We start from the raw sequence: 19442 nt of genomic DNA on the forward strand, positions 1-19442 counted from the left end.
TATCCACTCAGTTGCGCTGCTTCCATTGTTGTATATTAAGGTTTTTGAAGTTTTTATCCAATCATATCAACACTGGACACCCGATAGTGGAAGGAGGAGAAGGTATATTAGCACATTATTGTTCACTTGTTTTTGCTGTTGCGAATGATCAAAACCAAAAGCGAATCCGTCTACTTTTTTTTTTCAATGGATAGTTTGTTTCGTTATTGTCTCGTTAGTGTCTTGTTTGAAACAGCAACAATGCACAGTTTATTGGACAAACTTGTCTACGCACACAGTGTGTTTTTGTTGGACTTAGTAAACTGCCATTCTTTTTGTTTTTGACAGTATTGATGATATTATGAGGTGTATTGACTTAGGTAGGACTAAGTACGACATCACTGAAGGCCTAAACGTGAAATGCATGGCTCGTCACTGCCTTCAAGTATACAACCACGGAAAACCTGATCTTGATGTATGATGTTCAAAGTTCTAAAGTGACTTGAGAAGTCTTATTTAGAAGTAGCGCAGTTTAGTTCTGACTTGGTTATTGAATATCTATATATATCTCTATAGATATATAGAAATATATATACATATATCTATTTATATAAAAACTAAACACTGTAAATTACCTTAAACTACTTAATTTACAGGATCAGTCATTTTCTGCCAGAATTTCTCCCTTTACCTATCAGCCTTGACAGCATTGCTTTTAGCAATAGTAATTCTCTTTTATTTCTCATAACCTTCTCTGAAAATGACATGGTCCTCTTGTATATGGTGCAAAAGCAACAAGCAATACATCTTTGCTGAAAGAACAGTCAAATAGTACTCAAACAACCTGTTTTTATTAGAGGCACACATAAACACAAGTTAAAAAAAAAAAGAGAGAGAGATTCTGGTTCACAACCACAGTTGAGGTGCTGATCCTCGGATTGCAGCTTGAGGTTTTGTCCATCTGTGGGACCCTCTTTCAAAGGAAGCCTGATGACATCGTGAAGTCTGATTTATAGAACACGACACAGAAACTGGTCTTTTATTTTTAGCTTTAAGTGCAAGACTGTGGCATACTGGAACAAGTTTTGTTTGTACAACAACTAACTTATGGTTAAGGTAGGATTACTTACAGCTGTTATAAAGTGGGAAAAGTGCAGTGATTAGCAGTTAGATTTGTATAATTGAGGGATGCTCAATGTTCTCCTTCTCTTGAGTCTCTGTGACTGTAGTTGGCTCGACCACATCAGGTTTGGACTCACGACTGAAGAAGAGTGGGTTTTCAAAAGTTGTTAACTTGTTGGTTATTAGCTGACGGCCACTCTTTTTCAGGAAGAAGTAGATGATGACTGCCAGGATGATAATTCCAAATGTGGCAAACACGACGATCAAACCAATGTTGGCAGGGTGACGTATGTCAGTTACTGCACAAATTAAAAAAGAAAAACAACAGGTTATCAATATCTGCAAAGATTTGTTCCATTTAAGTTGACATTTTTCTCTTTTTTAGATAGGACGCTTACCACTAATACTTGTTGTTGTTTGTGGCAGTGTTGGCTGAGGAACTGAAATATAAAGAACATTTAAGTGCATTTGTTTGAAATGGAAAACCATCCAGAATACACAGACATTAAGATTGACAACATGTGAGGATGCAGTCAATGACTAATGACTGGGTCACTCTTTGATTGGCCCAGTCTCGCAGGGCCACACAAAAAGAGAAACAACATTCACACTCGCACGCACGTGCAGGTTTATGGACTGTGAGAGGGAGCTGGAGAACCCAGAGAGAACCCACACAGGCACAGGGAGAACATTCGAACTATAGGCAGAAATTTTGCAGGCCTGGGACTGAAACATGACTTTCTTGCTGTGAGATGACAGTATTGACCACTGCACCATAGTAAGTTCATTCATTCATTCATCTTCTATACCCGCTTATTCCTATTCAGGGTCACGGGGGTCTGCTGGAGCCTATCCCAGCTGTCTTAGGGTGAAGGCAGGGTGACACCCTGGACTAGTCGCCAGTTCATCGCAGGGCCACATAGAAACAAACAACCATTCACACTCACATGCACACCTACGGACAATTTAGAATGTTCAATTGACCTCACATGCATGTTTTTGGAGTGTGGGAGGAAGCCGGAGAACCCGGAGGGAACCCACGACCTTCTTGCTGTAAGGCAGCAGCACTAACCACTGTGCCACCGTGTCGCCCCATAGTAAGTTATTCCTCTCAAATCATTGAGTTGAGACAATGTCCAAGCATAATTGCAAGATAGTAAGAAAAATGACTGAATTTACCTTTCTTTGTTTTGCAGACGTACGGTCTTTCCCACGCACTGCTCGTCTTCCACGTGCCATCTGAGCTGCTCACCTCCCCAAAAATGCCTCTCCCAGGTTGGTTTTCAGCCCAGTTGGTGTAGTCCATGACTGTTTTATCCAACCACATCCAATCCCCTGCAAAAAAATAAGACGTGACTTATTAAAAGAACATTTTTTAAGAACTTTTACTTTTTTTTATTAAGAATATAAACAGTTACTATTTCCAATGTGTTTGCATTATGATCTTTTGTATGTGTTTGAAATAGAAAACCGATCATACTCCATGTGAACAGCAGACTTTAGTGCAGCTGGATTCTATAAACGTAATTTTGCGTGATGTTCTTGCTCTTCACGTGTGATTGTTTTTTTGCATATTATTTTGTGGCTATTTTCAATTCACATTTTGAAAGATATCTCAATAATATATCTGAAAACAAAAATATGTAATTTTTGGAATGTTGTATTTTATCTCCGTCCAAAAATAGCCGTCTTACCTAATTTATTCTCACCAAATGGAAACATAGGCACTTGTTTTTTTTTCCTTTCATTGAACAGTTTGCAAAAAAACAAAAACAATATTACAGTACCTTTGCTATTCTTATATAGTCCAATCCAGAATAAGTGGAAAATGTCTTTAAACATGTTCACATTGTCTTTGATGAATTCTTGCTCTGATGGATCCTCAATACTGGCTAGTGATCCACCTGAACAACATGAATGGTATTAACTTCAGCACTCTATGCAATTTTACAGCAGAAACGTAACAACTGCAACTTACCATGTTTTAGGCAGTTTGTAGCAGCCTCAGGCCACCTTTTCATTTCTGTGACAAATTTGTAACAATAGCCCTTATATGGGACCCAGACAATGTTCTTTTGGGCCGCTGGGTTGAACTGGTCTAGAGGACAAATTCCAGCAAAATCACTTGGCTCTGTTGGTGGCAGATCTGTGAATGAGAAAGAAGGCCACTCAAGTAAAGTGAAATTAGGAAATAGAATGTATATTTTAAAAAAGAGCAGGATACATATGCCACAAAGACTGTGTGAAGATATTGAATCAGAACTTTAGAACTTGTGTTTACATGATGGAAAAGGTAAGCACAGTTTTGCCTTCGAGGAATGTGCAGTGTGTGCGTGTTTTGGACGTGCCTCTGTACTTCATGCAGATGCTGTTCATTGTTGTATTACAGTAAGCAGTTTTCCATTTTCCATCCACATCCATGTAGACACATGGCCGGTCCCTGCTTGGCTCATCCGTGGCCCAATGGGAAAACCTGAGGTGCCAGCTATCAAGAAATCTGAAGTAGCCGCTAGTCTGAAAACAGATTAAAATTAGTAGTAAACTTGGTCAGTTTCCACGTATTTGGCACTCACACTACCCTTTTCATTTAGAATACTTTACCCTGTGCATCTTAGAATTGACTCTTTGACTCGATCTGACAGTTCTACAATTCTACAATGTCATTGAGCAGACGCTCCTATCCAAGTAAGAATTTCGACAAAATCTGAGACACCAACCATGAGACATATAATGGGAGAAAGTGACTCCAATGCTCCCTTCCGTTTACCTTGTCTCTGTTCATTCCAATCCACACGGGGGTTTTGAGAGTCAAGGCCACCAGCTCAACATAGATTTGGGACCATTCACTCTGCAGACCGGCGAGCCGATTGCCATCACTTTCACAGTGAGTATTGGCCACATCCCAAGTCAGTGGTTGAGTAACAGCCTTAAAGGTGTCATTTAGGACTTGGACATAGTCAGAGGAAATTGTTGGTTCAGCAGTGTCCTTGAAAGCAGGGTCTGTACAGGATGAGAAATAAGTACAAATCATTTTAAACACTGATGAATTAAATTTTGTTAGGCACATCAGAGAGAAAAGCCAAGAGAGCTGGTTGTTTAATGTTTTATGCATCCTGGAATATTTGGAACATTTAACATTTAAGGAGAAGTGTTCTGGTCTTTATTGAACTGCTATGTCACCTGACACTTAAAAACAACAAAAAACATGATCTGGTCCTCTTCTGTGGGTTTTGGAAGTTAGAGTAAATGGCCTCTATTGGAGGTTGTACTTTCTGTGTTTCACTCCCTATTTCTGTTTTCCTGCTTTTTTTGTTGCCCCATGATTTCATCACCTGTGTCTATATGTGTGTGTGTGTGTGTGTGTGTGTGTGTGTGTGTGTGTGTGTGTGTATGTATGTATATATAGATATATAGATATATACGTATCTATATATATACACACATATGTAACATAATATATGTATATATTTTTATATACAGTCTCAGATGTCTGTATGTCTCCCAGCAGTTTGTCTGCATCCTGCATTTTGGTTTTTGGTCCTGCCAACACCTCCTCGTGACAATTGGAGCAAATAGCAAATTTGGAAAAAAAATAAAAAATAAATGTTAATAATAATGTTGTTATTATTATTATTATTATTATTATTATTATTAATAATAATAATAATAATAATAATAATAATAATAATAATAATAATAATAATAATAATAATGTTATAATAATAATAATAATAATAATAATAATAATAATAACAATTATTATTATTATTATTATTATTATAATTATAATAAATAAAAACAGTGTACTGGGACTAAGCAGTAGTGAGCAACTTTATCCCAACTAGGGTTTGGGATGTTCAGGTCATGACTCACCAACATTTTGGATGCAGACATATCCCTTTGTGTCATTGCAGGGTTTTGCTACCCATTCCCCAATGCCAATGGAAGGATTGTTATGGATTGCAACACATCTTTTCTGTGAACGAAACAAAGTGCAGGGGGAAAAAATGGCTGATGGTACAGATAGAGAGACGTCACATTGTCACAATCTTGTATAAAGGCAAACATAGCATAGCAAGGGAGGGGCTGAGTGTTGGTGTAGTTACATGAGATGATTGTATTTTACTCTGCAAGATGCAGTCATTGCCTTGTTTCCATACTATGTTCCCTTTCACAATGTCATCTCTACTCTTTTTTGTTCCTCACAACTACCCATGTTAATACCTTGTTCTCTTGTCTGTATATTTCCCTTACAAGCTTTACACATTGTTGACTCTTTCTTGTGCACCGCAAAAGTGTTAATGTTACCTGTTCCAAGCTCGGGACATTCCAACTCCAAATATAGCTGTCCTGATAGGAAAATGAAACAAATGCAAAAAGAGTTTCTAATTATCAAAATAATAATTGCTTTTTTGTTTTCACCTTCAACCACCCACATTGTGCTGTTGAGGCAGCGCTGATCACCTAGGGACCTGGGGAGCTTCTCTAATCTTTGCAGTATTTTGAAATATAATTAATAAAAAAATAAATAAATATGAAATGAAGAGACATTAGCAAAATATAAACAGTTGCTGCATAATATATCTGATAAAACAATTTTGCTTGAACTAATTGGTAAAGTGTAATGTATAATAACATAAGATTCCATGTAAAAACTGTAAAACTATACAGTTAAAAAACAGTTAAAAAGCCCTACTAAACAATTTTAGAAATTAGAAAACAAAAACATACATTCATATTGATAAAAAGGCAAAGAATGTGGGGCAGGGGGAGAGAGAGTGAATTTTGATTTTACCTCGTGAGTGCTCCAGAAATAATAAGAATGTCCTTTTTTTTGAGAATTCTTAAATAGAGAAGCAAAGAATTAAAGTGATTAATTATGATTTGACTGACAGTTTTGACAGACAGATTTGACAATTACAGAAATTCTGCGCAATGCACCTCTTTACATGATCTCTTTCCCTTTATGACATGACTGACAAAACAAATATGTAAGCAAGTTGGCCAATAGGTAAATAAATGGATGGATGGATGGATGTTGAAATAGACAGAAAAAGAATTACACAAAAGTAGAAATGCATAAAAATAAAGTAAGAAACAAACATAATAATAATCAGAATCAGAATAATAATACAAGAAACTGATACCCTTTGTTATTACCAAACAGTATTTTTTCATTAATTTGTGTGGCTAATTATTTCTGCATTAATTATGCAAAAGGAGAAACCAACATAGGGCTTGCCTTCCCCCTTAAACGGTGGCGAAGTGGCATTCAAAATACAGAACAATCTGACCTGAGAACAAGGCTCCGTGTCAATTAGGAAAATTCCCTTTTAGTTTTGGTTTACCAGATTCCTCTCACTCTATTCAACCTTGTTCATATGGGGCCTACATTGATTGCAGTTAACTAAAAGAGTAACTACATGTGTGTGCCTTTCCTCACACCGATACTTTGCATGCCTGTCCAATTCCTTTACATTTTGTCACACATTGAAATATTTGCAATGTTTTCTACACACCACCAAGCATTTCATTCAGTTCAGACAGAGTGGCTGTCAAACACTGACCAGTAAGACGTTTCGAACGTATTTCCTTGGTTGCCCATCGGTCCAGTGAAACTCGCCACCTTCTATGGATCGCAAGCCAATCCAAATGTCCAAATCGGGATGTTCAGCCATTTTACTCAGCAGAAACACTAAAAGTTGAAAAGGTCACGAGAAGTCATTTGCACAGGAATACAATAAAGTAGACGAAGAGAACAGCAGGTGTGTCTTTTTAGCACACAAGCAGAAAAAGGAGAAACTCTTTGGGCAAACCTTCTGTGTGTCTCGAATTAATGGAGGCCAAGTTTCCACCAATGTCTTGGCACTGTTTCCTCGCCGCATCCCAAGTTGATTTCTGGTCATTAAAAATCCGGTAACACTGTAAAAGAAATAATAATAAGTAATAATAATAATTTGAATACTGCCACTCAAACTTAGAAGTGAGTTAGCATGTCAATACCAGCTGCGATGGTAAAACAGTTTCACGAGATCCTTCATAAAAACACGTCACATCAAACACTCTTTTGTTGCTAATAGAGCTTCAGAATTCAATGAGGCCTTGCATTAAATTTTCCTCTTCAATTAAACTCTTGACACCCAAAGAAAATGTGACCTCTGACCTTAGAGTTTAATTTCATCCAGTTGATTGGGCAACCACCTGTAAGAATCAAAGGAGCTACTGTGGTGTTGGTCAGTACTGAGGAACTCCGCTTGCAAATGGACATGTACTCATATCCACAGTGAAAATTATACCAGAACCCTGAAAGAAAAGAAAATATGGGTCAATAATTTGGAAGACTAAAATTCTATGTTTATATTTAAAAATAAATAAATAAATGAAAAAAAAATTGAAAACTCGAACCTCATTTTTTGAATTTTAGTTATAGTGAGTACTAAGAATAATTAGCAGTGTTGTACTGTAAGTACTCTAAGTGTACTTTTAATCATGACTTGAACCTCAGGGTCTATGCAAACTTCGTTGACTAAATAAAGACTATTTAGCAGCACATCATTTGCTGTCACCCCACCAGAACGTCTTTGCTGGTGTAGTGTCTGAAACATCTTGTGACAAACGTTTGGAGCCATTGTATATGGAAACAGGAAAAGCATGTGGCTGGAGGGTCACCCTCCTGTCAGAGAGCAGAGAGGTCCAGCTGAAGAAAGAGTTTGTCTGCAGCTCCATACAACACAGGATATATTCATTGTGATCATCCACATCTGAACATTTCCCATGTGACCAGCTGTGTACGTTCTCTCAAAACAATGACCATCTGATCTGTATATGTACCAGTGGTGTTGGGGCTGTATTTCTGGAATTGTCCACATTGGCTCCTGCAGACCTCCCTCAGGTGTACCAGTGCCTGATTGATGCAAGACTTCTTTTTGGAATAAACTTACTCCTATGAAATCATTTACACATCACTGCTGCCGCCTGACAATCCACCACACTGTCCTCATCAGTTAGGACAGCAGGCAGAGCTCCCAAAATAATGCTCAACTGTTTTTTTGATCATCATATTTTTTGATCAGTTGGCTTGGCGTTTCCTGTCTAAATTGGTTGTCACTTTGGCCACGTAGAAGTTTTGTTTTGCCACAACTGAAATCGAAGGTCCTTACCATCAGTTCTTATTAAATTTGCTTTTGTTTTTTGTTTTTGTTGTAGTTATTTTTGTTTAATACACTTACCATTGAAAGTAGCCATGGAGGCACACATCTCATCAAATTGGCTGAAACTGGGCTGATCTTCATTCCACCTCTGAAATATCACCTGAGAGCCATCCATCCACCTTTAAAATACAATGACTGCAGTTAAGTTTTTTTTTTTTTGAGTACAATCATAGTAGTAGTAGTAGTAGTAGTAATCATAGTAGTAGTAGTAGTAGTAGTAGTAGTAGTAATCGAAAGCAATGCACATAGTTTTCTTCTTTTCTGGGGTCAGATTGCAATCACTGTGTTATATGATAGTCAGCTTAGTCTGACAGTCTAGCAGATGGATGAGGATAAATTCGAAACTAATAAAAAACTGTTTCAATGTTATTTTCTTGCTATTATTTAACAATAGGTATTTAAGAGGACATGCAGCTTCTCTTCAAACAATCTGTGTTGAATTTATCCATCTATCCATTTTCAATACACACTTCGTCCTGCCCTCAGGGTTGCGGGGGTGTTAAATTTATACTCACTGGAATGATTTATCAAGGTCCAACTTTGCGCCAATCCAGAAATTGCCATAATTATCATGCACCTGCATAAAATTCATATATACACATGAGTAAAGCATTTTGTGCATTATACTCGCCATGAAATGAACCTAAAATTGCTTCTTGGCATCAGTTCACACTCAAAATGATTACCTGTTGCCATAAAAAGATATTTTCAGCTTCGCTGTTAATGGTTACCAAGTCACCATGTCTTTGTTGGCAGAAGTAACGAGCGTCTTCCATAGCCATCCTCTCTGTGTTGATAAAATACTGATTTCCTCTCCATTCCAGCCACCCATCAGAAGTCTTGTTGTAATCTAAAAAACGTAGGAAACATTAAAACATGTTATTCTATCTATCTATCTATCTATCTATCTATCTATCTATCTATCTATCTATCTATCTATCTATCTACCTATCTATCTATCTATCTATCTATCTATCTCAAGAGCAATTAAATCAAGGAAGCAAGACTTCAATAAGAACTGGATTTCACTGTTTAAAAAAAAAAAAAAAATTAAATTCCCGACGTTCCCAAGCTCAGCACTCCCTCTATGATCATGCTTCATTATGACACATCAGTTTAAATACGCATCTGCTACCTACCAGGGGTGTTAGGGCCTGGAGTAGGATTTGGAGTTTGTCCTTTGAACAGAAGAAAAACACAGACAACATTGTACCGTAAGTAATAAATCTATTCTGCGTTACATGGAACTCAAACTCAAGTTATCATGTTCCCAATCAACTTTCAGGTTTTAACAAAATTACGATCGTCTTTGTGTCACACAAACAAAACTCACCTGCCCGAATTTGACAGATCCATTCATTGAGCTTCTCGCACTGCACATCCCTCCATGACCCACTCTGCGCCCACCTACTTAATCTAGATTCAGCGCAGGACTCAACGTCGTTGTGATTGTTTGGCTGTCCATCCGCCCAGTGTTGGAAGTTTACCTGGAATGGGTTGAAATGAATAAGTCATATGACAAAATTGTGCACTTACGTTTGTAAATATACAAGGTGGTCCACTTACCGGAGATCCGTCACTCCATACATAACCTGTAACTGTGTCAGGGGAACTGAGTCCTATCCATGCACTTGAATAGCTGTCATGGACACAGACACACATATTATTACTGTGTCAAAAACTTTCGGCATCCTGGACAACATCAGGAAACAAATCTTTTGACGTGTCTTAACTTTTTGTGGGTCAACTGAAATGAACACACTCCTTTGTGCGCTAAAGAATATGTGACTGCTAAGCAAGTGCATACAGTAACTTTACCGTGTAACAAGCACAGAATGTTTTTTTTGTTTTTTTTAATGGTAGCCCTCCTGACGATGCTGTTGAAGGGTGAAGCTGAATCTTTAGACAGGAATGAACAGAGTCTTGGCAGTGTTAGCTCAAACTTTTCTAACAAGAACAGCTCCTGCGAACTGTCAAGCCTGAACATCTGATTGTTTGGCTGAACTCATTAAGCAGGAAGTGGACGCATTTCACTATCACAGCGCTCAGACATTTGTTAAGATATAAATATATATAAAAAAAGGGTAAACCTCCATCTGTCCCATATTGATTGGTATGTTCCTGACTTCATTTTCTGAGAATAGTTATTAAGTTTATTTTTCCACTTTTCAGGGGAATTGTTTCCACTTTCAGTACATCCACTAGAAATCTTCACAGGTCACAAAATATAAAAAAAATAAAACACATAACGTAGTTAGATTTTTTTTAAATTGTGCATTAAAGGTCCCACACAAATGTACCTCTAATCTGTCTATGCATTTTGCATAAATGAGGAAACGCTATGTCATTGTTTGTGACCTCTGACCTTAGAGTTTAATTTCATCCAGTTGATTGGGCAACCACCTGTAGGAATCAAAGGAGCTACTGTGTTTAATGTGTGCACAAACTTTCGGAAATCAGTAAAGCAACAAATTACTGGTAGGAAGCGAAAATGTAGTCTTTTTTTGACTATGTTTTGAGACTTTTTAAGCATAATGTCTTTTTATTGGTTATAATTGCTGTATTTCTAAATTTTTGCATTCTGCTGTCTTTGCCATTTGACATGATCGTGGCTTAGGATATGCTGCGAACTTTCAGCTTACCGAAATGGAAGGCTTCTTTGTTCATCACTACTGTGAATGCTGAGCAGATCCCCTCCGATGGCTCTGCAGTAATCTCTGGCATCAAACCAGGTCAGTTTTTTCGAATGTGAACTGGAAAATAACTGAAGCACAAGGCAAAATGTTAAATGTTAAATTACACTGTCGGAAGGTGAAGTCCGAATGCAGTGATATGCTGGATGTGCACAATCTCCACTTGAAATAAGTTGCTCAATTACTAGAGCATTTGTTGATGAACGTGACTGCTACAGGCTAGCATATACAAACTAGAATTATGCTGATAGGTACAAGCATGAGGAGCAACGATATTGTCTCTACTTTGGCTTTGGTCATTTGCATCCCTTTTCGACAAAAGCCTTTGTAAGATTTGAGGTCCTATCACAGATTTCTTCAACTTTGCTCAATCCTACCTGGAAGCAGGATGTTCTTGATGGCAGCCGAGTCCAACCGAGAGCACACGGAGGAGGCATTGTGGTTGGTGCCACGGTGGTTAAAGGAGCTCCCTCTGCCAGGTGTTTGCAGATGTATTTGGTCTTGTTAGTGCACGGCAGCACATCCCACAGGCCAGGAAAAATCCCAGTTTTAATGGCAACACAGCCCTGCTGGTGGCCTAATGTTGTTGAGACGAGAATCCTGACGTTACTCACTGCAGTATGGCATCGTATATGATGAAAATCATGTTGTTTCATACCTGGCATGCCAAAATTCCAGTGAGTATATCTCACAGGGACTGTGTTGGTCCACACAAAATTGTCAATATTTTCTTGGTTGGACAGGCCAATCCAGAAGTATTTCTCTGGCCGAAATCCCACCAGACTGACAAGAAATGCATTGTCCACCCTGAAATATTTAGTTTATATCAGTGAACTAGCTCTTTGAAATTGTACATTTCCTGTGCAGTAAAGCAATTTCTTTTACCCGCTTGAAACATCAGCTAAGTAGGAATCCGTGGTCTTGCAGTTCTGCTTAGCGTCATCAAAGGTCTTCGTTTCCGCGCTGACAAAGTAGCAGTATGAGCCGTGTCTTTTCCAGCCCTGGTTTTGGGAGAAACGAACCAGAAAAGGTAGTAATTAACTGGTGAAGTTAGTCAGAAACAATTTATCATTAAACATCTGCAGGGATTTAAGACATGTTAATGCCTAAGTTACATTTTTTGCAAAGAAAAAGAAAAAAAGAAAGAGAGAAAGAAAAAACAAAAGAAAGAAAAGAAAGTACATCAGTTTACTGCAACTTGTCCTGCACGGTTTTCACTTTGAAGTCACTTCATTAAAATATTTATTTATAGGAAAAATTTAACATACATTTTTTTCTTTCCCATTTCCTACATTACATTTGTTAACAAATGTTAAGCGTCTGTGCACCTAAAATATCATGCAATCGTTGACACATTTACGCAGTATTTATTTGTTGTATTGGACGACGTAATTTGAGTAATTTGAGTTTTTTTTGTTAAATCTCAGTACAAGCAGATATAATCCCCTATAAGGGACATTCTTCACTTCACTGCATGACACTTTTGAGAAAAAGACGGTAATTGAATTAAAACAAGCAAAATTAACGTACAATTTTGCAGCCTATATTCTGCTCAATTTCATCATCAGAGGGTTCAGCAGCACTTCTCTTCATACAAATAAAGCCGTGCCTGTCATCACACAAGTTGTCCGCCCAGTTTCCATCCTGAAAGAGAGGACAAAGAAAGAAAATGTCTTAACTGCACAAGTATTATCAAGGAGAAGGCCTCTATCTATCCATCTATCTATCTATCTATCTATCTATCTATCTATGTGTGTGTGTGTGTGTGTGTGTGTGTGTGTGTGTGTGTGTGTGTGTGTGTGTGAATATCCTGTTTCCAGAAAATCAGAATCACTTATGCTATCAAAGACACAACTCCTGTGTTTTCTCGTACTTTTCATTATGATAGTATTTGCAGCAGCTGATTTACATTCAAAATTTCAGAATACATTAGTTGTCCATATTGGCACGCCTCACCGCTCCCTTGATGAGAACACAGTTGTTGTTGGTGGTTGTCAGCGCTGAAGGCATTTCAGAGTTCCAGCTGGTGAACTGAACGGTAGAGTGGTCACTCCAGTCAAACAGTCGCTCTCCTCTCTTGGAGTTCAGTCCAATCCAAAGCTCATCACTATTTGCTGCGGAGATAAGGCATAATTACCTTGCAGTTGTTGTAAGTCTTTGCTGCTAGTCAACACTTTTGTCAGTGAGTGTCTTGGTGTTTTTAAGCAGTTTAGGACAACAGATACTAATTCAGCGTTTTTATTTGACAAATTTTGTTCCTAGTAGTTTTACTTTACCAAAGCTATACATGTAAAAAAAAAAAAAAATCGATTATAGTCTAGTTTTAACGTGTTCTGTTTATTCTGTTGAGTTTAAAATTCAAGTATAGTCTATCAGTTGAAAGTAAAAGAAAGAAGCAGAAGCAGATAATGACAGCTGTACATCAGTAAATAATTTCTGTTTTTCACCACTAAAACCAAACTCGGAAATGAGTACCAGTGTCAATTCTGGACCAAAGTAGTGACTCATGTGGTGCTGTTTACATTGTTGTGGCCGAGGAAGGTCTCACAAAGACCTGGCGTTTTGGTTTGCTAATCTATTTATTGATGGGTGATATGTACCATAGCCAAGCTGAGAGATGACGAAGCTTTGCTCTTCCACATTGTGAATGCTGACTAGGTCTCCTCCTTCTTGACGGCAAGCTCTCTGAGCGCCAGTCCATGATTTTTGAGTGCGGTCGAGATAGTAGCAGTGGCCATTGTAGGGGACCCAATGCCCTGAGCAATGTCCTGTCTCTGGAGCTGAAAAGATTTAAAAAAAAAAAAAAAAAAAGGGGAGGAGAGAAATACAGTGGAGTGAATGATGCCATCAGAGTGTAGTGAAAGTAAAATGTGTGGGAATACTAGAGTATGTGTGATTACCCTCCGTAGGACGATTCCAAGATACTTGGTTGTAACATATGTAGCCCAGTTTGTTGGTGCATTTTTCACTATGCCATGAAGCGCCGTTCAAATATGCACATGTGTACCTTGGCTGCATCAGTGGCTCTTCTAAATAATGACAAAATGTTTAAAAAAAAAAAAATTAGTGTCACTGACAGCATCTGTTTACCTGTATCCTCAAACCTTATCACAGTATTATCCATCCATCCATCCATCCATCCATCCTTCCATTTTCAATACCCGCATCAGCAAAAGTTGTTTAGCTCAGCTGGACCGACAAATCTAGACATTAATGTTAGAAAGGCAGTTTGTCCAGCAGGGGGCGATCTGGCAGAAGTGTCCACAATGATCTCAGCACTTGGAGTAGAATCCTTCGACGCGTCTTCTAATTCAATCGGTCTGTTTCTTGGTGGCGTTATACCAAGTCAAGTACTGTCTTCATGCATTCATCTTGGGGTGGTTTGGAATAGTAAAGTAAAATAAAGCAAAGTAATGCTCACCTGAGCCCCAGTTCAGGTATCGATAGGGTTGTCCATCAGACCAGTGCCAGCCTTCTTCGTCTGTCTTGATCATCGCAGTCCAAATCTTTTCCCCTTGTGCCCCTGCTCCATCTAACAGGGCTGATCATGTCCAGAATTGAGTTTAGATTAAAAGAAAATGAAAAAAAAAAAAAAAAAAAAAAAAAATTATGATAAGGGTTTACAAAAATCATTCACCAGTTTCACTGAAATCTACTTTTAAAGAACCAGTGTTTAAAACTTTGCTTAGTTTATGATTTTTAAATTGGAAAAAACCTTAACACACACACACACACGTGTATGTGTGTGTATATATATATATATATATATATATATATATACATATACATATATATATATATATATATGTGAGGTGCATATATTATGACTGTCTTTACAAAAAATATATGTATTACAAGTACTTACCTGTGACATAAGCTTGCTGGTGAGGATCAGTGATACTCAGCAGGGAGGCCCCCTGCTGTCTACAGCTGGTGTCAGCCTGGGCCCAGGATAGAAGTGACTGTGTGTTGAGCTGGTAAGATGTACTTGTTTGGGCATTCTTCTTCCACTTTGTTTTAACTATGGAATGTGACATAAGTAATTAAACAGTATCCATTGTAGGGGCTGTATGTATCCTGTAAAAAAGTTGTGGGTCCAAAACAAAATGTTCTAAATGTCCTAAATTAACCTTAAATGCTACTAACACTAAAATAAATGGGTTTGCTGTGCAGTACAACACAAAACAGTACAAACCATTAGTGGGACAAAAGCCCCAGAGTTCATTTTCAAATTTTGTTTCAACTGAACACCAGGGCCGACCATCTGGAGACTGGTTACTTGTACACTCGGTATACCAACGGTTCTCGTAGAAGAAGGGAAACATGCAGACTCTCCCCCTTGCATTTCCTTCAATGGTATAAAACTCTAAACGACAAACCAAAGACAGACAGAACGTATGAGGTTTAATATTGACCAAAAATAAATAAATACTGTAAGTTGTACTGATCAGCAATCAGTAATGACAGTGTTTTGTTATCCCTTTTTCTTTTTATATGCAGTAACAGACACGGGATCTTCAGATTATAAAATGACAGAATCCCCAGATTAGATATTGAGTCAAGACATACCGGACTCAATATCCTTTTAACGTACCTCTGTATGTTCTCGTACAAGCTCCTTGAGTTGTCCCTGAAATTGTCAAGTAATTATTGGATCCAATCGTGTTAGAGAGAACTGCTGTGCTATCTGCAGTGAGCTCAATGTAAAGCTCTTGGCCTTTGAGCGCAAGCACCGTTTCGTTCTTGCACTCCCACTTTTGAAGTTCGCTGCTCTCGTCGCAATCATAGAGGCTGATTTCACTCCCCGCAGTATCTCCCTGTGCACCCAGACACTTGGACACCCAGGGAAACAGAAGCCGATCACCAGTTGTCCAGCGCACGGGAAAGCAGTGGTCCCAATCTTTTTTCAAACAGAATCCTGTGTCCTTGCCAGTCAGCGTAAAGCTTGAATCTGCAGAGAAAAAAACAGTTAAAAAAAATCTGTATCAATACACATTGAAATAAATAGATAATAATAATAATAATAATAATAATGCTAATAATAATAATAATAATAATAATAATAATAATAATAATAATAATAATAATAATAATAATACAACTGACTATCACGAGAGCACCAAAATAACATTTACAGTCATGGAATTCTAAAAATCAATTGTCACTGTGTTAAGAGGGACAAAATATGAATTATGAACTATCACTGTTGGTTCCTCTTCCTCTTCAGCTAACAATTCTTTTATAAAGCCTAACATCAACTCAGTAAACAATTCTAAGAAAAACGTTTCTCTATACAAGTGAAGTTGTTAGTTGAAATATAACAATAATACTCTACCGTCCTTGGCCAAACACTGTAGTGTTTGAAGAAGGAGCAGGAAGGCTGTCCATATCAACTCCATGGTAGTGCTCTACTCAAATGTCCTGCAGCAGAGTATCTTATCCGAGCATGTCCCACGAACATTTATCGAGAGCTTGGTAGAGGTTTTCTCATCGCAACTGAGCTATCTCCCACTCCCACTCTCCTCCCACAAAGAGTTTTTTTTTAAAAAAATTAATCATCAACATGGTTCACTCTTTCAGAATAATTATGTCAACATTTTCATGGGGAACTCAAATGTGTCAGTTTACTGTAAACCTACAGGCAAAATGCTGAGTTAGTTTGGCCCATAAGTGGTGAGAAATTAGACATTTCCCAAAAATAAAGGCTTGCTCAACTAATGCTTTTCATCGCAATCAATCTGTTTTCATCAATTTGTTTACATGATCACTGATCACAAAAGACCAAAAGATAAAAACAAACAAACAATTGAAATAAGATTTGAAATATGTGATGTTGATGATGAAAATTATGAAAAACATTTTAACCATGATATTTTGTCACATGGGGTGACACGGTGGTGCAGTGGTTAGCACTGTCATCTCACAGCAAGAAGGTTGTGGGTTTGATTCCGGGCCTGGGACCTTTCTGTGTGGCGTTCGCATGTTCTCCCTGTGTGTGTGTGTGGGCTCTCTCCGGATTCCGGTTGAATGGTTGAATGTATGAATGGTTGTTTGTCTCAATGTGGCCCTGCGATGAACTGGCAACTTGTCCAGGGTGTCACCCTGCCTTCCAGCAGACCCCGTGACCCTGAGCTCAGGAAGAAGCGCGTATTGAAAATGGATGGATGGATGGATTTTGTCACATCATAAAGATACAAAAAGTTGCACTGTTAGTACCTGGAATAGTAGTGGTATTCCCTCTACTTTATAAATATCAGGTATTTTATGAGTAGATATCTACTGGAAGATCTCCAGATAATTTCCATTAATATCGGTTACATTAAAAGGAATGCCAGATGTGCAAAATAAGTCGTTCAGCTACCGTACAAGTAAAGAAATAAGCATCTACATAATATATTGGCTAATTACAATACATAATTTACACACATATGAAGGGTTTAATAAATAATACTCAATTTGGCTACTATGGAAATACTAAATGTAGTTCTCCTTACACTTGCATGATATATATTGTAATAATAATATTAACAATAACATTACAATTGTTACTAATACTGTTATTACAGTGAGCTTTACTGGCAATTCAAAGAGTCAGAGCATGGTTTATTATATTGTTATAATCACTATTTCTTAAGAAGGGCAAGACCAAGTCAGGTTATCCTTCTCCACCAAAGCCTGTCCAGACGTAGAAAGACCTCACCTGAACAATGACGGTGACGGAGACAAGGCCTTATTACGTGTGTGTTTCCTCAAAGTGATTAAATATGTAATGTTGACAACTGCAGAGCAGGTCACGAACAAACACTGACAAAATCATATAAACATTGACATTAAGACTGGTAATCCCATTTTCTACTCCACTGTAATGTTGTCTAATCTATCAAGGTTAAGTCCACCCAACAATTGTCTGCTATGTGGATGACGTACTGATCTGTTATGATAAGATTGTAGTGAAATGTTTGCTTGCGCTGGAGTCTCTCAGATATCTGTCAGTACAATGATGCTACAAAAGTCCAGCCATCCATCCATCCTCTGTACTCGATTCCTCCTGCACTCAGGGTTGTGGGGGTCTGTTGGAGCCTATCCCAACTGCCATAAGGCAAAGACAGGGAGACACCCTGGACAACGATGATGGAAAAGTCAGAAAAGGGAAATTACATCATCCATTTACAGACCAGAACCCCACATATATCAACGACGAGAGTGCCGCTGCGGGATTACAGAAAAAAAACCTTCACTGACTGATTCTGGATAGACCCTGTGTAAAGGGCTATGCCATCACATTTACAAGCAGTTGTTCCAGGCTCACTAGCAGCTCAGCGATCTGCCTCAATTTTGTCTTGCACAGGCCATGATTATTTATGGGACTGGATGCTGCCACTGTACTGCCTTGCCGGTCCACAGCTAGACACTTAGCACTTACGGCAACATTGTTGTCACTGCCGTATCTCACCATTGTACGATGGACAATCCTGATTCCAGCTACTCGCCTACCAGCTGCAGACGATGGAGAGCCAAAGTGACCCTATTTATTGCAGTAAATGATAAGCTAGTAACACTCAAACCCAACTTATGAGAGACACAATCAGGGAGAGTGACGTGTTACTGTTTTTTCATGGTTTGTCAAGGATAAATCCTAGATGGAACAAGCCGTACCAACTATGCCACTGTGACCCTGACCCCTCTCTGTGCATACCGCTGTATCCTCAAAGATTCCCTATTTCTTGCAGAAAATGATAACTGGTAACAGCCAAACCCGATTTATCAGAGGCACAATCAGGGAGAGTGATGTGTTGCTGTTTTTTCTTCGTTTGTCAAGGATAAAACTGGAATGGAACAAACAGTACCAACTATGCCGTTGTGACCCAGACCCGTCTCTGTGCATGCAAGTGTTGGTGCATACCACTGTCAGTCTGTCGACTTTGCAGAAAGAATGAAGTGAAGAAAACCAACGGCTGAAATAGGAAAGACTTTGGTGTGGTGTGTTCTGCTCTTTGCCCTATTATGCACACAAGATTTGACAGCGATTAAAAGAACTAGACCGAGACTTTGCCAAATGTTTGTCACTGTTTATCTGACTGAAAAGCAACACAAGCTTGGAAGAGGTGGCCTCCTTTACTTTCCTTATGTTGCACTTTATTTGAGATGAAGAAAACAGAGCTGAATAAGTCAGTGTATTCATCTCAAATGACTCACCATCTTTACAGAAAGCAGTCAGTTGTAGCTTTGATGAAATAGTCTGCTGGAAATAGGACTATTATCCGGTGTTTGGGCTTGGCTAGCCATCTCTATTACAGTCTTCTCTTTTTTCGAGTGAACAGACAGTTATCAGCACAATCAGCGTCTTTAAGCGGGAGGAATCTCAAGCCTTTGAGGCTTCCATCGTTTCCTCCACATAACTTGTGTCCTGGTTTTGCAATGTTGTATGTTTTACAGT

General features: G+C 38.4%; 1 protein-coding gene across 1 annotated transcript; it reads right to left on the reverse strand.

Moving 5' to 3' along the window:
* Nucleotides 1-810: 810 nt before the first annotated feature.
* LOC142885411 (macrophage mannose receptor 1-like) lies at nt 811-16470 on the reverse strand. Its single transcript, XM_076021829.1, has 32 exons — nt 16341-16470; nt 15600-15956; nt 15201-15371; nt 14871-15026; nt 14427-14546; nt 13906-14034; nt 13606-13785; nt 12962-13119; nt 12536-12649; nt 11891-12006; nt 11664-11812; nt 11383-11582; nt 10955-11076; nt 9879-9951; nt 9646-9799; nt 9452-9490; nt 8999-9162; nt 8828-8889; nt 8331-8431; nt 7265-7404; nt 6918-7023; nt 6669-6796; nt 5897-5944; nt 5410-5451; nt 4975-5077; nt 3869-4101; nt 3450-3615; nt 3080-3247; nt 2889-3005; nt 2281-2436; nt 1500-1541; nt 811-1400 (listed from the first exon to the last, which is right to left on the reverse strand). The coding sequence occupies exons 1-32, from the start codon at nt 16402-16404 to the stop codon at nt 1147-1149; spliced, it is 4332 nt and encodes a 1443-aa protein (XP_075877944.1). The 5' UTR covers nt 16405-16470; the 3' UTR covers nt 811-1146.
* Nucleotides 16471-19442: the final 2972 nt, after the last annotated feature.

The sequence above is a fragment of the Nelusetta ayraudi genome, unplaced genomic scaffold, assembly GCF_046127955.1.
Source record: "Nelusetta ayraudi isolate G7.1 ecotype Tasmania unplaced genomic scaffold, CSIRO-AGI_Nayr_v1 ptg000011l, whole genome shotgun sequence".
Lineage (NCBI taxonomy): Eukaryota > Metazoa > Chordata > Actinopteri > Tetraodontiformes > Monacanthidae > Nelusetta > Nelusetta ayraudi.

Bases quoted from the DNA above. Each gene is read 5' to 3' on its own strand.
- LOC142885411 (XM_076021829.1), bottom strand. From the start codon at position 16,404: ATGGAGTTGATATGGACAGCCTTCCTGCTCCTTCTTCAAACACTACAG. The intron at 11,583-11,663 runs GTATGAAACAAC...CAACAACATTAG, and splicing joins CTGGAATTTTGGCATGCCAG to GCCACCAGCAGGGCTGTGTT. The intron at 9,952-10,954 runs GTAAGCTGAAAG...TGTCCATGACAG, and splicing joins CAAAGAAGCCTTCCATTTCG to CTATTCAAGTGCATGGATAG.